Source organism: Bidens hawaiensis, unplaced genomic scaffold (assembly GCF_021521415.1).
Source record: "Bidens hawaiensis isolate Kalapana, Puna unplaced genomic scaffold, B.hawaiensis_p1.1 tig00013993_1, whole genome shotgun sequence".
Classification (NCBI taxonomy): Eukaryota; Viridiplantae; Streptophyta; class Magnoliopsida; order Asterales; family Asteraceae; genus Bidens; species Bidens hawaiensis.
Genome location: NW_027492202.1, coordinates 566,940 through 587,064, shown reverse-complemented (window position 1 = coordinate 587,064; position 20,125 = coordinate 566,940). Strand labels below are relative to the sequence as shown.

General features: G+C 32.8%; 2 protein-coding genes across 2 annotated transcripts; both read left to right on the top strand.

The window, feature by feature from the left end:
* The first annotated feature begins 305 nt into the window (after positions 1-305).
* LOC143545692 (putative methyltransferase TCM_000331) lies at positions 306-2,055 on the top strand. The gene is made up of 4 exons (XM_077037531.1): positions 306-593; positions 702-1,112; positions 1,315-1,569; positions 1,656-2,055. The coding sequence occupies exons 1-4, from the start codon at positions 519-521 to the stop codon at positions 1,917-1,919; spliced, it is 1,005 nt and encodes a 334-aa protein (XP_076893646.1). The 5' UTR covers positions 306-518; the 3' UTR covers positions 1,920-2,055.
* Positions 2,056-5,146: 3,091 nt separating this feature from the next.
* LOC143545698 (benzoate carboxyl methyltransferase-like) lies at positions 5,147-13,045 on the top strand. The gene is made up of 6 exons (XM_077037535.1): positions 5,147-5,221; positions 5,328-5,744; positions 10,113-10,121; positions 11,549-11,788; positions 11,890-12,285; positions 13,037-13,045. The coding sequence occupies exons 1-6, from the start codon at positions 5,147-5,149 to the stop codon at positions 13,043-13,045; spliced, it is 1,146 nt and encodes a 381-aa protein (XP_076893650.1).
* Positions 13,046-20,125: the final 7,080 nt, after the last annotated feature.

Genomic DNA, 20,125 nt, shown 5'->3' with positions numbered 1-20,125 from the left:
TAGGAAATTTGTTGGAAAAATTCAGTTTCTAACAATTTTCTAACAAAAAAGTTGTTGGAAAAACACATGCATGAAAATTATTTTCAACTGTTTTCCAATAACTTTTTTTACAAAATTGCTACAAAAACATGTGGTTGTAAACTTCCTACAACTTTCCTACAAAAACTATTCATAATCTTTATTAGATAATATTGTAGTAAAGTTTGAGCGTATTTTTTTGTTGAAAATCTGTTGAAACTACTTGTTGTAGGAAATTTGTAGGAAGTTTTTGTAAGAAAATGACTTGTTTTCTAGTAGTGAGACCCCGGTCAAACCCGCGTTTCTTCGATTGTTAATACAAAACTATCAGAATTAAATAAATAAATAAGTATAGTCTAATCCATAAAGGTTTATTACTGGATATTGACATTGATGCTATCCTGAGCTGTTACTTTTTCCCTTTGGAAATCCTCAAGGCCTATTTAAAGCCATAACATGAAGCACTACCACTACCACAGAGTAACCACTAGTCTGTAGTCATGACATTAGAAGACATTCTTCATATGAATAGTGGGAGTGGAGATTCAAGTTATGCCAACAACTCCATTTTTACGGTCTCTTTTTAATCTCTAAGTCAAATTTTTTGAGCATGCTATTAATTTTTCTAACTTATACTTTTAATAATGGGTTTGCTAATTGTTTTATTCTTACTTTCTTTCTAGAATATTGTGATGCAAAAAACGGCACCTTTTTTAAAGCGTACAATTAAGGGTATGGCAAATCAAGATATCTTCTTCGACCATTGTTTCATGGTTGCAGATTTAGGATGCTCCTCTGGCATAAATACGTTGTTGGTTGCACATGACATTATTAATACTGTCCATGAGTTGTGTCAAGAAAATAAACGTAAGACACCACTGTTTCAAGTGTGCTTAAATGACCTCTTTGAAAATGATTTCAATAATCTTTTCAAATTACTACCCGCCTTCTATAAAACCCATAGAAAGGACAAGTGCGAAAAAATTGGGCCTTGTTTCGTTTCAGCTGTTCCCGGAACCTTCTATGGAAGACTCTTTCCAGACAAAAGTTTGCATCTTATTCACTCCTCATATAGTGCTCACTGGCTTTCTCAGGTTTGTGTAGTATCTAACTAATGATAGAACATATGTCTAGAACATACATAAGATGGAATTAAAATATAATATAAGAGACAAGTTTTTTGAGAAACAAATTTGCATTGATGTGTTTTGCAGGAATCCTATTTAATCGATATCATATTTAGGTTATTTTGTGACTGTTTTAGATGATAAACTTCGGTTCATGTAATATGTGAAGGTACCTGAAGGCCTTGAAAATAATATGCTAAATATGTACATAGCGAAAACAAGTCCTTTAGATGTATTGCAAGCATATGGAAAGCAATTTAACACCGATTTTACAAAGTTTTTACGACTACGCTATGAGGAAATGGCACAAGGGGGCCGCATGGTTTTAACATTTCATAGTCGGAGTAGCCTTGATCCAACTAAAGATGAATGTAGCACTTTCTGGGAGTTACTCACCATGTCACTTCTCGAAATGCTTAAAGAGGTATAAAGGTTTCATGTATCCATATATTATATACTAACTTGAATTAACGAAGAATATGCTAGGCTAACTTATGCTTTCACTCACAGGGGTTGGTTCGAGAATCAGATATTAACTCATTCAATCTTCCATTTTATTTTCCACACGAGGATGAGCTTAGAAACATTATTGAAGCAGATGGTTCATTCGCTCTTGACGACATGGATATTTTTGAAGTCAATTGGGATCAGCATGATACTGATTGTAGCAACCGTGTGAAAAAGACGACTAAATTGATAAGGGCTGTTACAGAACCATTGTTTACTTCTCATTTCGGGAACTCCATAATTGACGAGCTATTTAAAGAAGTATGAAAAGAATGCGGCTGAACATTTAGCTACTAACGAAACAAGACACTTAACTGTCGTCATTTCATTGATAAAAAAATGAATGACAAATGTTCAGATGGGTATATGTTGTTTGGTTAACCTTGACAAATTCAAAGCGGGTCATGGATACGGGTCTGAAGCGGGTCAAATGGGTTGCAGAAGTTGGGTTATTTTATTTATTACGTTTATTTTATGTTGTATCAGGTCTATGATTGTGGTTTGAGTCGTTGGATGCATTACTAATTTGTAGGAGTCTTCTATTAATTTGTTCTCGTTTTCCAATTTCATCAATGAAGAGAGTCGATCAATCAGTTTGATCAATATATAGCTGTGTTATTGTGTTTTCTTATTAACCCATGATTAAGGTTTGATATCATGTTGGATTTCACTTTTTAATGATACGTACTAGAGGGTAACAACCAAGATTATTTACCTTCTTTGAGGGAGGAAATAAATAAGATTTAACTAAAAGCAGTATCTAAAATATCCCCTACTTTGAGGGAGGAGGTTAAGTTGAGTTCTTAATAATAAGATTTTTTTATATGTCCAATGAATATTTAATTACTCAACAAATTTTCCCTCTTCTTTTTGTTTATCCACCGCTTTTTATATTTATCTACGGCCGGCAATTTGTGTTTTGACAGGTATAAAGCGACTCACTTAACAAAAGTATCAAACATGAATACGACTTGTTTAATTACTTTATATGGCATGACTATAAGACAATTTTAAGTTTCATCTACCAATAAAGGAAAATGATGGAGTCTAGCCTCATTTATTTAAAAAAATAAAAAAATCACATACCGTACTTTTTTGATTAACAGATCTTATAATGTCTTAAACAGGTACCTAATTGTCATCCCTAATTTATGGTACGTACACGTAATCATACTATAAAATACGTAATAACTCAAAAAAAAAACTTTAGCTTTCCCAAAGGAAAAGATAATAATTTAATTGTCATTCAAAAGGGGTTGCGACGCAGCTTATTGCCCGCTTACATGTCTCTCTCGATTGTAATTGAATCCTTTTGTGAAATTATAAACACTACTGGTCGCTAATTAAATGAGCTAAATTGTATAAATCCACAAAGAGGCAGCCTCCACTTCCACAAGGTGTCATTCTAATCTGAAGGTTTCTTTCGATATAGTTAACATTTTTGTCATACCTGTCCACCCTAATCTCTATATATTTTTATTAAGGCGAATCAAATATGGTGACTTGTGATCCTCATCAAGTATTAGGTACCAACACAGGTAGTAGATCATAAACCAATTGTTGGTTGATAAATGAATCCTTTATCATAATTTTTAGTATGAATACTATGCCCAACCTGAAACTTGTGATTGGGCATAAGCACGTGCAATAGTACTACGTCAAATCACTTATTCGATAGGCTTTCAATTCTCCTTTCTTTTATTGACTTAATCTTTTTTTTATCACAAACACAGAGTCTAACATAATTAATTCGAAATCACAACTGTTTTGCTCAAGAACAATACATGAACAGTGGAATACAAATGAGAACGAGTGAACAACCAAATTGAGAATATTAACGCAACGATTTGACCAAATCAACAAAATCATGAAACTTTCAATGAAAGTCTAAATCCAGTGATAATTATTATTTTTTTCCATACCCTTGATATCTATTGTTTATATAATTAACAAGCTAGCCCATTAACCAAAGCAGCAAGCACCAGCCCAGCATCAAAAGCCGAAGTTGCCCAACATCAAGCTTAAGTTTATGTCTTCAGCTTTCAAGTCCACGAACTCTCCAAACACCAGCCCAAACACAGGAAAACACCATTAAACATCAAATCTGTTTGGATATAAAATTGATTGATACATGTTACATTTTCAACATTCTTAATTCTATCAAACAATCATGAAATTACAACCATCCTCATAGCTTTAAACACGCAAGATGTCGACAACACCATTCTCCTTAATTAATTCACAGTAAGTTACAGTATATTGAGTTATTTGATTTTATAAAGCATACGCCATGTCCATATGCATCACTATAGTTTTGGCGGTTGTAAGACGGTGGGCTCAAACCACCTTTCTCTTCAAGAGTTCAAGACACCTAAAATCAATCTTAATTCACTTTCCAATTTTAGATATAAAACCTAAGGAACTTTTAAGTTATTATACACCTTCAACTTGGATGATTGAAATTAACAATGACATAGAGAATATTTAATTAATGAATTAATTAACTACTGGTAGTATTGAAATTTATTTTTCTAAATTTTTTAATTTTGGATACAAAGTTGATGTAGCTTGGCATGTCCTTGAACTTTTGTAAGGTTTTGATACATATGCTCAAACATAACATATGGGACACCAAAAATGGTGGAAAGCATTAGTCTTGTGAATAAAGCTGCCCCCTTTATTCATTTCACAAGGAGAAAGAGACACCCACCCCATAATAATGTGGCCCCACAAATTATGTCTTTACCATGAGTTTTCTTTTTCTTTCGTCACATCTGAAAACGAGCCTAAACGGCTAAACCTAACTTTGTTATTAAAGAACAGTTTCGTTTATTCAACAATCAATATAAGTTGTATTGTATAGAGTTCGGTTACCTAAACGGCTAAACCTAACTTTGTTATTAAAGAACAGTTTGGTTTATTCAACAATAAATATAAGTTGTATTGTATAGAGTTCGGTTACCTATGATGTAAAGGGATTGATTTGACCGGTAATCTATATTAACATCTACTCAGTAGGACACAATGTTAGAGCTATATACTATTTTCTTATCCGAAAGTTAGTGGGTTCCTGTAAACCTGCAACCTACATACTAGGTATCTCTGGCTCGAACCTATTACATTTGACAATACACATGACCATGTATAATTAACTCTATATTTTAAGCAGTATCAAGTACATTAAAAGTCTTGCATCCTCTATTTCGACGACTTGGATCTTACAATACTAACCAAAATCAATGTATAAGAATAATTCGAAAACTATCAAAATGTCCAAGCCAAATCCTATATGAAGTTGAATTTGGTTCACATCGTGAACAAACCCTACTTAACCAAAATTTTATAACGCACATGGCGAGAACCCATGTCCATTCATTATTGATCATATGATCATGAGTTATTAGTTTGTGGAAGCCTGTTTAAAGCATTATTGCCATGAAGAACATGCACGTACAACACACCCCACCACTAACACTGGGACACGGAAAGGACCCATGCCATTAGCAGACATTCTTCATATGAATATCGGTGACGGAGATTCAAGTTATGCAAACAACTCCCTTTTCACGGTCTCGTTTAATCTCTGTGAAATTTACCTTTAGTATAATCAAAACGGTTCAAAGTTATGCTTTCATCAAGGGTTTCTCAAGTCTTTTATTCTTACGTTCTTTTCAGAAAATCGAAATACAAAAGGCAGCACCATTTATAATGCGTACAATCAGGAGTATGGCTAATCATGATGTCTTCTTTGACCACTGCTTCAGGATCGCAGATTTGGGATGCTCCTCTGGCAAGAATACATTGTTGATCGCGTCTAACGTTATTAATACAATTGAAGAGGTGTACCAAGAAAATAATCGTAAAATACCACAGTTTGAAGTGTGCTTAAATGATCTCTTTGGAAATGATTTCTACAACGTTTTCAAATTATTACCTGACTTTTATAAAACCCTTAGGAAGGACAAGGGAGATAAATTCAGTCCATGTTTTGTTTCAGCGGTTCCAGGCTCCTTTTATGGAAGACTCTTTCCCGACAAAAGTTTGCACCTTGTTCATTCATGTTATAGTATTCATTGGCTTTCCAAGGTTTGCGTAATATCCGATTATATATAACCATAGTGTGCGAATGATTTAACTAATTATAATTACCAAGAATAAACTCTGGAAAGAGAATTATACACTATTACACACTGGGTCCTTAGACGAAACATATATTTTGGATCAAAAAAATTGTATACATTGTGTTTATTGTTGATCAATTCCTCATAGTGATAATGGAAAACATGAATAATATGATAAACCTATAATTATATGTGTACCTGTTATAGCATGGAGAGTACTAACCGCATCGGAGAAGGATGTAGACGACATAGTTGTCAGGTTGATTGAATTCCCCTTTAGGATGTATAGTTAAGGATGGTGTTAGGGTTCTTGAGAGAAACCCGGTTTAGGAGAGAGGAGACACACAAATTGTTATAATGTGTGTGTGATTAGGTTATGATGTTATTTATTCTCTCTATATATATACACCCAAGGGAAAACCCTTTATTAGCTATTAAGAGTAATATGACCCATCAACAATTACCAAGCTAATATATAATAAAGTATAATTAATTATTTTGATCTATTATTATATAAATGATAATGATGGCCACATAAATAAATATATAAAATATATTTATTCTTACATTCTCCCAATTGGCCGAGTAATCATTTATTATGAGTACCTTCAACATATAAGTTATTTGGAGTTTAATAAAACTTATGAGTCCACTAATAAATATTCAATAACATTATTGAAAACAACGTTGTAGTTAATCAACATATTATGTTGTTATGACTTAGGTTGTTGTTATCTGTTCATTATGACTCCTTCATGAGATAGATTTATCTACTGACATAAGAATATATCCCGAAAATTACATTTTCTTATCTCTGAATTTGACAAAGTTTAGAGTAATATACCGGTTTGAATTCTCACTTCTTCTTTTAAATTATAGTCTTTCGTTTCTTTTAAAGATATTTTAATACTCTTTTAGATGTTTCACATTAATCTAGGCATATCTAGTGTGTTACAATTTTGAGTAATATCTGAACGAGTATAGACTTGAACCTACATAAGGCTTCTACTTAATGAAGCATTAGGTAATAATCTCAATGATCCTATTATCCTCTAAATAGAGCAATATTGTTTGTTACATGTGTAAGGACCCATTTAAGATAAAACTTATAGAATAAAACTAATGTCCCTTTGGGTCTATCTCAGAATGTTATGATATCTATTATGTAAGGGATATCTTTGAGATATTTCATATCAAAGTGTGTGAATAATGCTTTGACTTATGTAACATATACTTGTCAGAAGAATGTCATATATATAAGGACAAGTTTGTTTTTAGTTGCTTCAACTCATCTTGAGGTAGGTACATTAATCCACTTGGTTTTTGATGAAAATAATTGTATAAATATTTCATCAAATTTTGATGTTTGCATTAACCCATATATGGATTTTATTGACTTATAGACTAATCTTCAGTTTATAACATTTAGGTTGTTTTATGAGCATGTAGATATGTGAGTCAGTTATTAGGGAAAGTTGTTTTAATGTTCTTCTAACGTAGCTCTTTAACTATTATAAGCTACTTGAACAGTGATGATCCTCAAATAAATGTTTTATAATATAGGTTATAAGATTCTTTGATGATTTATTCCCTTTTGAATCTAACCTTTAATAATCAATTATGCTTCTTAGTGTCTTAACGTTTGTGTTAGGATTTAGTTTAGTTAAGAACACCTTTAGGTGATTCAACCAAATCTCAAAACATTAGCGACTTATGGAGTCAATTATGATTGATGATAATGGTTTAATTATAAGGGGTATGATCATTAAAATTTCCAACATCCAATTCAACTTTAGTTAGAAAGGTTACATAAGCATCAAATTTAGTAGGTTTTAAAACCTAGATGGCCTCCTAAGTTGATTATTGGGTAATTTTAAAAGTCTCAGTTTTATGGATTAGCTCTTAGTTAGGTTGCTATCATTTTCAGGATTCTAAGTGTGTAAGTTTGGCGCAGTATGGTGTACAAGAGGTGTAATTGGAGTTAAATTTGGAGTAAAATTTAATGACTCTCTTCCCCTGCCTCTTGTACTTTTGCCAAGTCATTATAAACACTTTTACTGCTCCTACTGACCTTAGAAACCTTTAGGAAATTAGCATACTTAGGGTCAGTATTTAAAGACCAATAGATTCTAACAGAGAAACAAGTTAATAATATAAGTTGTTGTAGTTTCTCTTGGTGAGGATTAATTTAGTAAGAAATCTGAATTTGTCCACGTTTAAGCAACAATGAAACTTTTGTAAGAGTAGTAGTAAATTCTAAAGAGATAATTTTTGATGGAATAGTGTTATGACGGAGCAGTGTCTTGTACAAGAGGTGTATTTGAGATAATATCAAGTTTTCACTCCCCCACCTCTTGCAAATCTTGTAAGTTATGATTGAGACACTTAAGGCTTCCACTGATCTTTAATATCTCTAGGTAAAATACAAGAGAAGTTTCAATGATGTACATGACGTGGGAATCTGTCATATATATGTTAGACTTGATTTGATTCCATTAACGTCCAGATGTCATAATAAACTTAAAGGACATATTTAGAAGAAATCGTATTAAGTATATATGAATGGATCTATTTAAGACCGCAGACCATAGAATACTGATTAGATACAAGTAAATAGCATTTTAAATGATAAAAGAATTATGTCTGAATATTCCGTTTGAATAAGTTTCACGAATGTCAGTGAAATATAACTTATGGTAAACCCATACTTATTCCTTAAGACAAGTAATGTTTAGGGCATTTAACACATGATTTAAAATCACTAAGAATGAGATTATATGAAAAATCACCCTCATCAACCATGTCATGATTTCTCATGAAATTTGGTTTTAATAGATGAATATTATAGGTCTCATTTGTCTTTCGTTAAATTTTTAGTTGCATTATAACAAAAGTTGTGAAAGTATACATTATCATCTAGTTCTATTTTATAAATGTTTCAATCCAGATGTTGATAACAAATAATATAAGAGTTTAAGGTAAGAGTGACTTTATGTTGGCTATGCAAACCTTATAACTGTCATAATGTAACTTAAGTATTGATACTAAATTCTGATTAATCTTCAGAATATTTAAGGTATCATAAAGTGTAATTAAAAGACAGTTTATCATGGTTCTAATAACCTTAACATTTAAAATTGTCACTAACACTCATGTTAGTTATTTATTGATTTCGGGTAAACATATAGAAGTAGACTCAACAAATCATGTGTTAATGGGAATATTAGGATTAGCATACTTATATATCATTATTATACAACTATCAATTTTAGCCAGTTGTTCTTTTGAATTATGGATAGTCTTGTAATGTCTATGCCTAATCTAATGGCATATTTTTGCAATGGAACTTCTCATTAAGAAACCTAAAGCTGGAAGTAATACTTGTATTTTGTTTATGAACCTTAGAATTATTCTCTTTTAGGTTTTTTGTGGTAGTGAGTTGAATATATAACATCTTATTTCTAGCACTAGACATTTCTTTTCTTGTACATATGTTGCTGATCAACACACTCATTTTCCTTTGGTACTTCTGAGTGTTATAGTTGATTCGTAAGGCACCAAATTGTACTGCTGAAAATTTTAGTATGTAATGTACTAAAAAATGTATTTATTTCCATGTGTAAGCCCTTAATTTTATAGGTCATGGTATTTTACATTATGATGTATTCGGTAATGCCATTTAACCTTATAGTTAGAATTTTCAAGAAAGAAGGCATGCATCTTATGAGTTATTTTGATTAGTCTTAGGAAAAACTAAATCAAGAATAACTCTAGTGATAACATTTATTTAAATAAATTATTGATTATCATTATTATAAGAGACATTATGATTGACGCATCCAATTTGTTATGCTCTAGTTTTTAATATAATGATTGTTATTAGAAAGAGCAGTAGGATAGCCATATCATGTCTTAATGAATAATTAAAATTGAGAAGAGCTAAATGTTATTAAAATTCTTTATGAGACAAAATTCAATTGTATTTAAAGATTAGAGTGGATGATTTGGATGAGATCGTTATTTATGAAAAAAAATATAGTGAGTAATATTATGGGATATTAAAATAATATAGATTAAAGTTTATGATCATTAGATTAATTAAGGATTACTATATTTTATTGAAGAACTGATCAACATGTGGTATCAGAGGATAATTATGTTTTATTGAAGATGTGATATGTCTATTATTAACATCAAACTGATAGACTATAATTAAAAGTTCTACTTAAACAAAAAATAAATCGCCTTTGGGCAGAATTAAAATTTATTTAAGTATGTGTGCAAAACAATTGTATCACATCACCTTTGGGCAGAAGTGAGACAACTTGTTCTAATTAAGCACGGGCTAGTTTTGCTAGATAAAAATGTAGCACATCACCTTTAGGCAGAAGTGAGACATTTGTATCATCTTAGGCAAAAACTAACAAAAGCTTTAGTTAGACTTGAATGATAGGGTAGATGTAACACATCACCTTTGGACAGAAGTGATACATCAAAATTCACTCAACTTAAGCTTTTTATGTTTTGTAAAAGGTTTTTAAGTTATAAGTATTTACAAAACATTTAATTAGTTAATAATAACCTGTTTAGTTTAGAAAAGTTTTGGTTTTCGGTTTTGTAATGAGTTCTCGATTCTAGTAATGAGTTATCTGTCAAATTATGAGATCTCGATTTTTATCAGGTTTTCGGTTTTTAATAAGTTTTCGGTTTTTAATGGGATCTCGGTTTTAATGAGATTTCGGTTTTGATAAAATCTCAGTTTGACCGAGATTTCGGTAAGTATTAAAATCCAAAAATTATTTAAGGTAATAATATTTTGGTTCAAATTGTTAGAGACTAATTTTATCTCCAAGATTTGTTTTAATTTTGAAATTTATATTCTTAATAATTATTCAGATTTCAAAAAATCTTTGGAGAAGTGTTTTTCAATTATTTTAGGAAAAACACAATCATAATCTAAATTTTAACCAAAATATGTATTATTTTAAAAAAACCCATGATGAACACGAAGAACATCACCGAAAAACCATAAATTTTTAACAGGTTTTAATTAGAAATCGGGTTCTATAAGTTTTAAAAAATTTATTTATAAACCGATTTCAATGAGTACAAGCATAAAAAAATTCAAAATTAGGTTTTATCAAGACTTTAGATTCAAGTTTTCCGGTTTAAATCCAGATTTAATGAAAAACCACGAAGAACCGATTAAACAACATCGCTTTGATACCACATGTTGATCATTCCTCATGGTGATAATGGAAAACATGAATAATATGATAAACCTATAATTATATGTGTACCTGTTATAGCATGGAGAGTACTAACCGCATCAGAGAAGGATGTAGACGACATAGTTGTCTGGTTGATCGAATTCCCCTTTAGGATGTATAGTTAAGGATGGTGTTAGGGTTCTTGAAAGAAACCCGGTTTAGGAGAGAGGAGGCACACAAATTGTTATAATGTGTGTGTGATTAGGTTATGATGTTAATTTATTCTCTCTCTATATATACACCCAAGGGGAAACCCTTTATTAGCTATTAAGAGTAATATGGACAATCAACAATTACCAAGCTAATATATAATAAGGTATAATTAATTATTTTGATCTATTATTATATAAATGATAATGATTGCCACATAAATAAATATATAAAATATATTTATTCTTACATTTATACATAGAAATTTAGCTAGCCAAGCAATCCAGATCATATTAGGTTATGTTATGAGTTCTGACTGTTTTGGATAACTTTAGTCCATGCAGTATGTGACCAGGAAAATAATAAGCTAAATATATACATAGCGAAAACAAGTCCTCTGAATGTATTGCAAGCATATGGAAATCAATTTCATACTGACTTTACAAAGTTTTTACAACTACGTTTTGAAGAATTAGTATGTGGTGGGTGCATGGTTTTAACATTACGTAGTCGTAGTAGCCTTGATCCAACTGGAGATGATTCTAACAGTTTTTGGGACTTACTCACCATATCACTTCTCGAAATGCTGAAAGAGGTAGCTTTAATTTGTGTAGCCAAATTTAACTTTTATTAAGAAAGAATATGCTATTTAGAGCTTCTAGTTAGATCGGCTAACTGTTATACCTTAACTACCAGGGTCTTGTTCAAGAATCAGATATTATCTCGTTTAATATTCCATTTTATTTTCCACATGAAGATGAACTTAGGGATATTATTCAAGCAGAGGGGCCGTTTTCGCTTGACAACATTGATGTTTTTGAACTCAACTGGGGTCAAGATGATTATACATATATGAATGAGTATACTCATGAATCCAACCACAACCAAGGAAAGAACACATCTAACTTAATAAGGGCTATTACGGAATCATTGTTTACATCTCATTTTGGGAACTCCATAATCGACGAGCTATTCAAGAAGTGTGAGAAGAATGCAACAGAACATCTAGCTACTAATATAACAAGGCACCTAAGTGTAGTCGTTTCATTAACAAAAAAAATGAATGATTCTGTTGTTCATATCATTTTGTTGGTTTTTAGGTTTTATGTGTATTCTATCATTTCTTATATGTATCTTCAACAACCTATCTATAAAATGTATTTATGTTGGTTAACTCAAGAGTTGTTAAAGCAAAAAATATCTCTACTAGCATACCGGTACCGGTGATACAAAAATAAATTTAAATGTTGGCCGACTTAAATCAATCAAATCATTTTGGAGACCAAGGTTCAATCTTCACAAACAATTAAAGAAAACCGAGATCTTTGTGATCTTTAGTTCGATCATAATGGCGTCCAACTTTTATCACCGGTGGGGTTTCGGGCGGGTGAGCTTTCCCAGGAACAGGAGATAACTTTGAGGAGCTTAAGGGCTCCGTACGGCTGGGTATGGCTAGCTTGCGGTGGCCTTTGCTATTGGGTCACCCCGTACGAAGTACCTAGGCAATTCTTTGTTTGTCGATCGTTAAAAAAATCAAATCAATCATTTTGGGCCATACTTTATTTATTTATTTTATTTGGGTCAAGTGAAAGCATTTTATAAATATTTGATCACGTGTCTAAACTATTAATGGGCCCAATATTAAGAGAACTGAATATTGAAACATTCAAATGCAAGTTGTACATTCATTTACATTTACTTGGGTATATATATACAAACAATTATAATCATCATAAAGATATACAGCCATACATTCCATAAATAAAATATTCTCACAATCATACTATAATGAGATGATTTGAACATATTCTCACAATCATACTATATTGAGATGATTTTTTAGGTCCCATGACCGGATCAAACAGCAAAACAAACTAAGTACTAGTCGTTCTTGGATCAACCTCACAACTAGTTGGCGGAAACAACTAGTTGGACCGAGATCTCGGATCTTGTACGTGTTAAAGAGAGCCGAAAATATAAAAGAAGGTTAGAGAGTTGAGAGTGTTTTTGGTTACTTGGATAAAAATGAAAGATGCAAGTGTTGTATTCACAATGGTTGGTTATGGAGAAATGGGTTAAGTGACCCTTTATATATAGGGTCATCATTTCTCCAACAATTACATTTTATCCTTACAAAATGAACGTACTGAGGTACGTAATACACCGACTCTAAGCAAATATAAAGACATACGCAATCCTAAAACTAATATAATAAAGAATATTGGCCCTACAATCTCCCTCTAGGATTGTGTATGTCTAGAAACCTTCAACAAGTTCCTTGTTTCGTCTTTATTTCTTGAAATCTAGTAGTTGTCTTGATCCAAGAGCTTGAACGAGATTGGATCTTCACAATTCTTTATTTTTCGATCTTGAAGACTTGAACTTCAATCTTATTTTCTAGGAAGGATCGGCAGCAGCAAATTTTAGAAACATCAAATGCGGGAGGCTCGACATCTAATTTTCCTTTGTTGACTTTCTTGTGTCGACTTGTTTCTTTGCTTTGTCTTCTGACTGATCTTCAACCGCCAACTGTCACGTTCTCGTTTTCTTTTAAGCGCTTCAGCATCTGCAACTTCAGTCTATGCAGCCCAGGTCAATTGATTTTGATTTAACTATCCATGTACAGCTGCACAAAAGTAAAAAACAAATAAGATTCGTTCACAGACCCTCTTGAGGGTTAAAGAAGAATTTTCCTATTCAAAGTATGTTCTTGGTATGAAGTGTTTGCCAGATAATTATGAAATTTTATTATATCTTGACTTTTCATAAAATACCAATTTCAGTCTCTCGACTTGTAAATGATCTGTTTAAGTCCTAGGTTTCCAACGAACTTTGCATAAACGACCTTGACAACAAAACACATGATTTTGAATAAAACAAAGATTTAACAAAATATGTTCAAATACATAAAAACTTAAAATCTTTTTGGAATTTTCATATATTATAATATTTTGAATATATATATATATATATACATAATATATTAAATTTGAAACATAAAATAAAACAAGAAAAAGATAGGAGTAAAGATGAAATTAATATTATATAACCATAGTATTTACAAAATTTTCTAACGAATTTAATATTTTTGCGAGAAAGATCACAACATGGAATCACATTGTTTATAATGTCCTAGATCACACTTTTATTTGGATATTATTATGCCAAGAACCCAAAGTCGATTGTAGATATGTTGGTCCACTTTAAACTTAACAAGTATTTTGATTTCACCGTGATACGTTAAGGTATAATTAGACACAATACTTGTGTGGTCCTCTGTTAATTCAACATGTTACAAACTCCATCATACCTCGGGCATAATTTATGTTCATCAGCATCACCCCGAATTGACTCCGACCCCCTAATGATTGATCAAAACAGTTAGAGCTTCTATAAGAGCTCCCTCTAAACGAGAGAATATATTTTTTGATCTTTTTCTGGTTTTCTTAATTTAAAAATATTCAAATAATATAAAATATTTTTAGTTATTCAAGAGACTTAATTTTTGTTTTTCTTAACAAAGGTAAAATCTTTTTGGTGAGTTATCATTAACTCATTTTCTCCCTCTAAAATTGTGACATATTTGAAAAATATTTACAAATTTATATACAAAAAGATAGATAGTTTGTTTTAATCAAAATTGGACGATGGGGCTTTAGTTAAAAGATCAACAAAGCTGTTGTCTGATGGACTATCCTAAACATACATTATCACATCATATAACAAAGTTGAAGAGATTCAAACCGAAACCCAGCAACAGATGCTGGATCCATTACTTGAGAAACGCTCGACAAGTTGCGGTTTATCCATTTGAACAAGGTTGGCATTGTTGAAGCACAAAGTATGAAACATTTCCCATTTCCTAAAGTTTGTCATCCCATGTCGCTTTTGAAAGACTCGAATCCGCTATTGAATGGTTTAGCATCAAATAGCAAGGGTTCGTCTCCCATTATATGTCGGGTGCAACCACTATATAAGTACCGAATACTCTTGATAGTCCTCCTTGATTGACCCTACATGCACTAAGCGTTTAAATAGACATGGGTTCCCGAGACTTAATTGTCTCGGGAAAGTCGACCGTAAATTGACCAAACTTGATTTTATTTTCTGAAAACAATTTATTTCTTGGCGACTCATCGCCTGAAGAATAGTCCTTAGGAATCCAAGCACAAGCTTGTTCCTTGGTTTTGAAGATTTTGGACTTTTGTTTTCTAAATTTTAAAAACTGTTTTTGGTGAATCCTTAGATTTTTCAGTCTTAGGATCCTTTTTGATTTTATCCTTTTTAGTTCTCCAAAAAGGTTTTCTCTTGTGTTTTACTTTATTGACTTTGGATCTCACATCCATTTCACTGGCTTCACTATCAGCTTGATCAGTCCTTGAATCTGGGCTACTAAAAGCACCTTTTGGGGACTGACTAAGCCGCCTTTGAATATCAAGTTGTTGCTTGAACCAGTGCTTGCAATGTCTTGCAAGGTGAGAAGAATGACCACAAACAAAACAACATTTCCTCATAGGAGCACTATAGAACTCATCAGAACTATAAAATGGTTGGTGTGGTGGGAAAGGTGATCCGTGGAAAGGAACATGATTATAAACACATTTGATAATTGGCCCCGATCATCAAAAACATTAGTGTAATATGGATCAACAAAGTTTTGTTTATAATGACCATAGTAGTTGTTATCAAAACAGTTGTATGACTGAGGATTTTGTGATTGATTAGTTGTTTGAGAAAATGATCTTTTATTTGGTGGCACATATTTACATGAAGTACTCGATTGATTATCATTTTCAAACACTTTGCTTTTACTTGAATTATCCTCAATCTTACAATTTGATGATGAACAACTAGCTATGTTCACTTCAATAGGCCTTTCCACTGACCCACTTTCTTCTACACAAACTGCTGAAGAAGATGAACTACCATTAGGACTAACTGAAGGAACAGCTGAATCAACAGTCTTGGGAGCAGCAGGAACGAATGTCTTTGAAATTGGCACATGACCAATACCATAGACCATTTCTTCCTCTGGTGGTGAGTTAAAATCGAAGTGAGGAAGGCTAGTATAGTTATCATTAAAAGGCGGTGGTACAGCAGAACTATCATAGCCTATACCAGTCTTTAATCTTAACTCCATTTGTGACCCTATTAGCTTGTTCAGCTTTTCAGATGCTAACTCAAAGTTTTCTATGGCACTTTTCTTTTGAGATAATTCAATTTCTAACTTAGAAATTTTAGCATTTAGTTCATCTATATGTTTTTCATGACGTTGACCTAAATATGTAGCAATAGTGACCTTTTCCCTAAGTTTTGCCATATCATTACCATGAGTGTTAATCCTAGTGGTATAAATCTTTGCAGCTTTCTTAAAATCATAATTCTGAACTTGAATGCTACGAATTTGTTCAAGAATTTTAGCATTATGGTTTCTATAGTGAAGAACTTTATCTATGCAAGCTTGTGAGCATAGTTTGTGTACCTCGGGAATGAGCGAGGCAGGTGTAGGAATCCCATTAGTGGAGCTTGACGAGGTGTTTGCTTGACTACTTCCACTTGCAGCACACTCGGGGATGATAGGACTTGCTTGACTGCTACCACCTGCATCACATGTATCATCTTTATTTTCTTTTGACTGATTGTTTATTCGAAGGTTGGCATCCATTGATTCAAAAGACTTGATGGTAGAAGTCAACTCTGAGAGTGTTAAGGTATCCGGGTTTGTAGTTCTCTTGATGGTAATCACACTGGTGTTCCATGCGTAAGGCAGTGAATCCAACAGCTTCATGTTGATCTCAGACAACTCAGGGATGATACCGACACTTCTCAATTTAGTAACGAGTGACTCAAATCTGTTGATGAGAGAGGCAATCAATTCTCCTTGAATATGTTTAAACTTGTTGAATTCTTCTTTTAATATGTCCTTTTGGCATTCCCTCATATTGAGACTCCTTTCAAGCTTATAATTGCAAGACATTTTTTTTAATGGAAGACAAGTAAAAAATTAAAAAGATTTTTTTTGTCAATGGGTCAGATTCAACGGTCAACAGGTCAAAGTCAATGAGTCAAAGTCAATGGTCAACAGTCAATGGGTCAACCCTTTTCTCAAAGATCAAACACTCTTGAAACAAAAACTGCTCAATAGCTAAGTCCAAAGTATTCAAATAGCAATTGTATTCAAATGGACAATTGTATTCAAATAACAATTGTATTCAAATGATGAAGGATTTAAAAACAATTTACTTAGAACTCGGAAGCTTGGATTTGAATACAATTTACATAGAGCAATTGTATTCAAATAACAACTGTATTCAAATGAACAAGTGTATTCAAATGAAAAATTGTATTCAAATAACAATTGTATTCAAATGATGAAGGATTTGAATACAATTTTCTTATGAACAATTGTATTCAAATGACAATTGTATTCAAATGAACAATTGTATTCAAATGATGAAGGATTTGAATACAATTTACTTAGAACTCCAAGGCTTGGATTTGAATACAATTTTATTGGAACAACTGTATTCAAATAACAATTGTATTCAAATGAACAATTGTATTCAAATTATGAAGGATTTGAATATAATTTTCTTATGAACAATTGAATTAAAATGAACAAAAGTATTTGAATTCCTCTTTTGGAATTTCACCAACTCACTTTCCTATCACCTTTCTCAAACCAACCCAAATACATGCATAACACTACAAACACAAATATTTTGAGATTCACACACCAAAACCAACCACTTTTCAACCAAACTTTATCATCTTCAACATGAACACACTTATTTTCTTAGAAACTTTGAAAAATTTATGAACCCGAAACCCACTTATTTTCTTTGAAAAATCCGTCTTTTCACACACAAGACCAAAATCCAAGGTTGTGACCCAAGATCTACAACTAGTAGAGCCCGAAAGCTCTGATACTAATTGTAGGTCCCGAAACCGGATCAAACAACAAAACAAACTAAGTACTAGTCATTCTTGGATCAACCTCACAACTAGTTGGCGGAAACAACTAGTTGGACCGAGATCTCGGATCTTGTATGTGTTAAAGAGAGCCGAAAATATAAAAGAAGGTTAGAGAGTTGAGAGTGTTTTTGGTTACTTGGATAAAAATGAAAGATGCAAGTGTTGTATTCACAATGGTTGGTTATGGAGAAATGGGTTAAGTGATTCTATATATAGGGTCCCCATTTCTCCAACAATTACATTTTGTCCTTATAAAATAAACGTACTGAGGTACGTAATACACCGAATCTAAGCAAATAAAAAGACATACGCAATCCTAAAACTAATATAATATAGAATATTGGCCCTACAGATTTGAACGAGAGGGAAAATATTTAAATTAATTTGAATCAAGTGAAAGTTGTGTATCATCTTTAATATGGTCCCGCAAGATGGACGGTCATGAGATAAGTCCAATCTTGTTTATGAGATATTGAAATCTCGGTCGTAACAGTGGTTTGGTGAGGGCATCAGCCAGTTGGTCATCGCCAGAGACGTGTATAACTCGTATAGCCTGATCATGAACCTTTTCACGGACAAAATGGATGTCAAGTGCTAAGTGTTTCATACGGGGTGAAATATGGGATTAACCGAGTATTGTGTAGCACTGAGATTATCACAAAAAATGGTTGGCATAGATGTTTATTTAAACCCAAGTTCTTGTAGTAATGATTTAAGCCACATGACTTCGGTGGTGGTTGATGCATGGAGCTGTAGGGGAGATGCATGGCGCATCAAAAGACCTGTGTGAACCATACCGCGTAGGTAATGAAGGACTCGTTTAAGAGAAATCCAATGTATAGATGTAGGAACGTGCATAAACTGAGACAATTTGTTAACCGTAAAAGAGACATTCGGTCGGGTGAGAGACAGATATTGTAAGGCTCCAACAATAGCTCGATAATCAGTTGGAGAAGATAAAGACGTTCCACCATGTAGCGTAAGATGATTAGAGCAACTAATTGGTGTAGAAACCGGTTTGCAATCACTCACATTGGCACGGTATAATAGATCAAGAATGTATTTGGTTTGTGATAAAAGAAGACCTTTGGGGTGGGGAATAATTCGACACCGAGGAAGTATGAGAGATTTCCAAGACCTTTTAGAGAGAACTTGGCGGCAAGAGAAGAGATGAAGTTATCAATGATAGAAGGAGATGGGTCGGTGACAATGATGTCATCGACATATACAAGAAAATAGATGGGGGAGTGCCCTGATGTGTGAATAAAGTGGGAAGAGTCAGAGATCGTAGGCGAGAAGTTTAGAGATTGAAGATAGGTTTTGAGTTCTTCGTACCAAGCTCGTGATGCTTGTCGAAGGCCGTAAATGGCTTTACTCAATTTGCAAACGTGAGTTGGGAAGGAAGGGTTGATGAAGTACTGTGACACTCGTCAATTTCAGGTTAACTCCGTTAACTCAAACTCCGTCAATTCAAACTTAAGATCACTTGATCTATAATGCACATCTCATTACATTTAAAATAAGGTTTTAAATGACGCTTGACAATTACTACATGGTAGTCTTTCGGGATTGCACCGAAACGCAAACGAGTTGACGCAAACAATTGGTGAATAAACGAAAAACAACCAAACATTAATTATGTGATAATTATGTGTTAGGCTTATGTGCTATGTGATAATATTGTTTAAAACACTAACTCAAGATGCAAACAAGTTACTTTAGGCTAGAAAAGTAATACTTAAAAGTTGAGGGACCTACGTGTAACATATTATTATTAATAATAATAAAACCCTAACCCTCTCTCCCTCTCTCTAAACCCGACGGCAGCCCCCCCTCCCCTCTCTCCTTGCGATCGGCAGCCACACCACACCCAAATCACCTTCGTTTTTGCTTGGTTCTTCATAATCGGAGCATCCCACACTCGTTTCTAAGCATCTCTCACGTTTCTCTTGGTTGT

Coding starts and splice junctions, on each gene's coding strand:
- LOC143545692 (XM_077037531.1), top strand. CDS start 519: ATGACATTAGAAGACATTCTTCATATGAATAGTGGGAGTGGAGATTCA. Junction 1,113..1,314: donor GTGCTCACTGGCTTTCTCAG/GTTTGTGTAGTA, acceptor TAATATGTGAAG/GTACCTGAAGGCCTTGAAAA. Junction 1,570..1,655: donor TTCTCGAAATGCTTAAAGAG/GTATAAAGGTTT, acceptor TTTCACTCACAG/GGGTTGGTTCGAGAATCAGA.
- LOC143545698 (XM_077037535.1), top strand. CDS start 5,147: ATGCCATTAGCAGACATTCTTCATATGAATATCGGTGACGGAGATTCA. Junction 5,222..5,327: donor CAAACAACTCCCTTTTCACG/GTCTCGTTTAAT, acceptor CGTTCTTTTCAG/AAAATCGAAATACAAAAGGC. Junction 11,789..11,889: donor TTCTCGAAATGCTGAAAGAG/GTAGCTTTAATT, acceptor CTTAACTACCAG/GGTCTTGTTCAAGAATCAGA.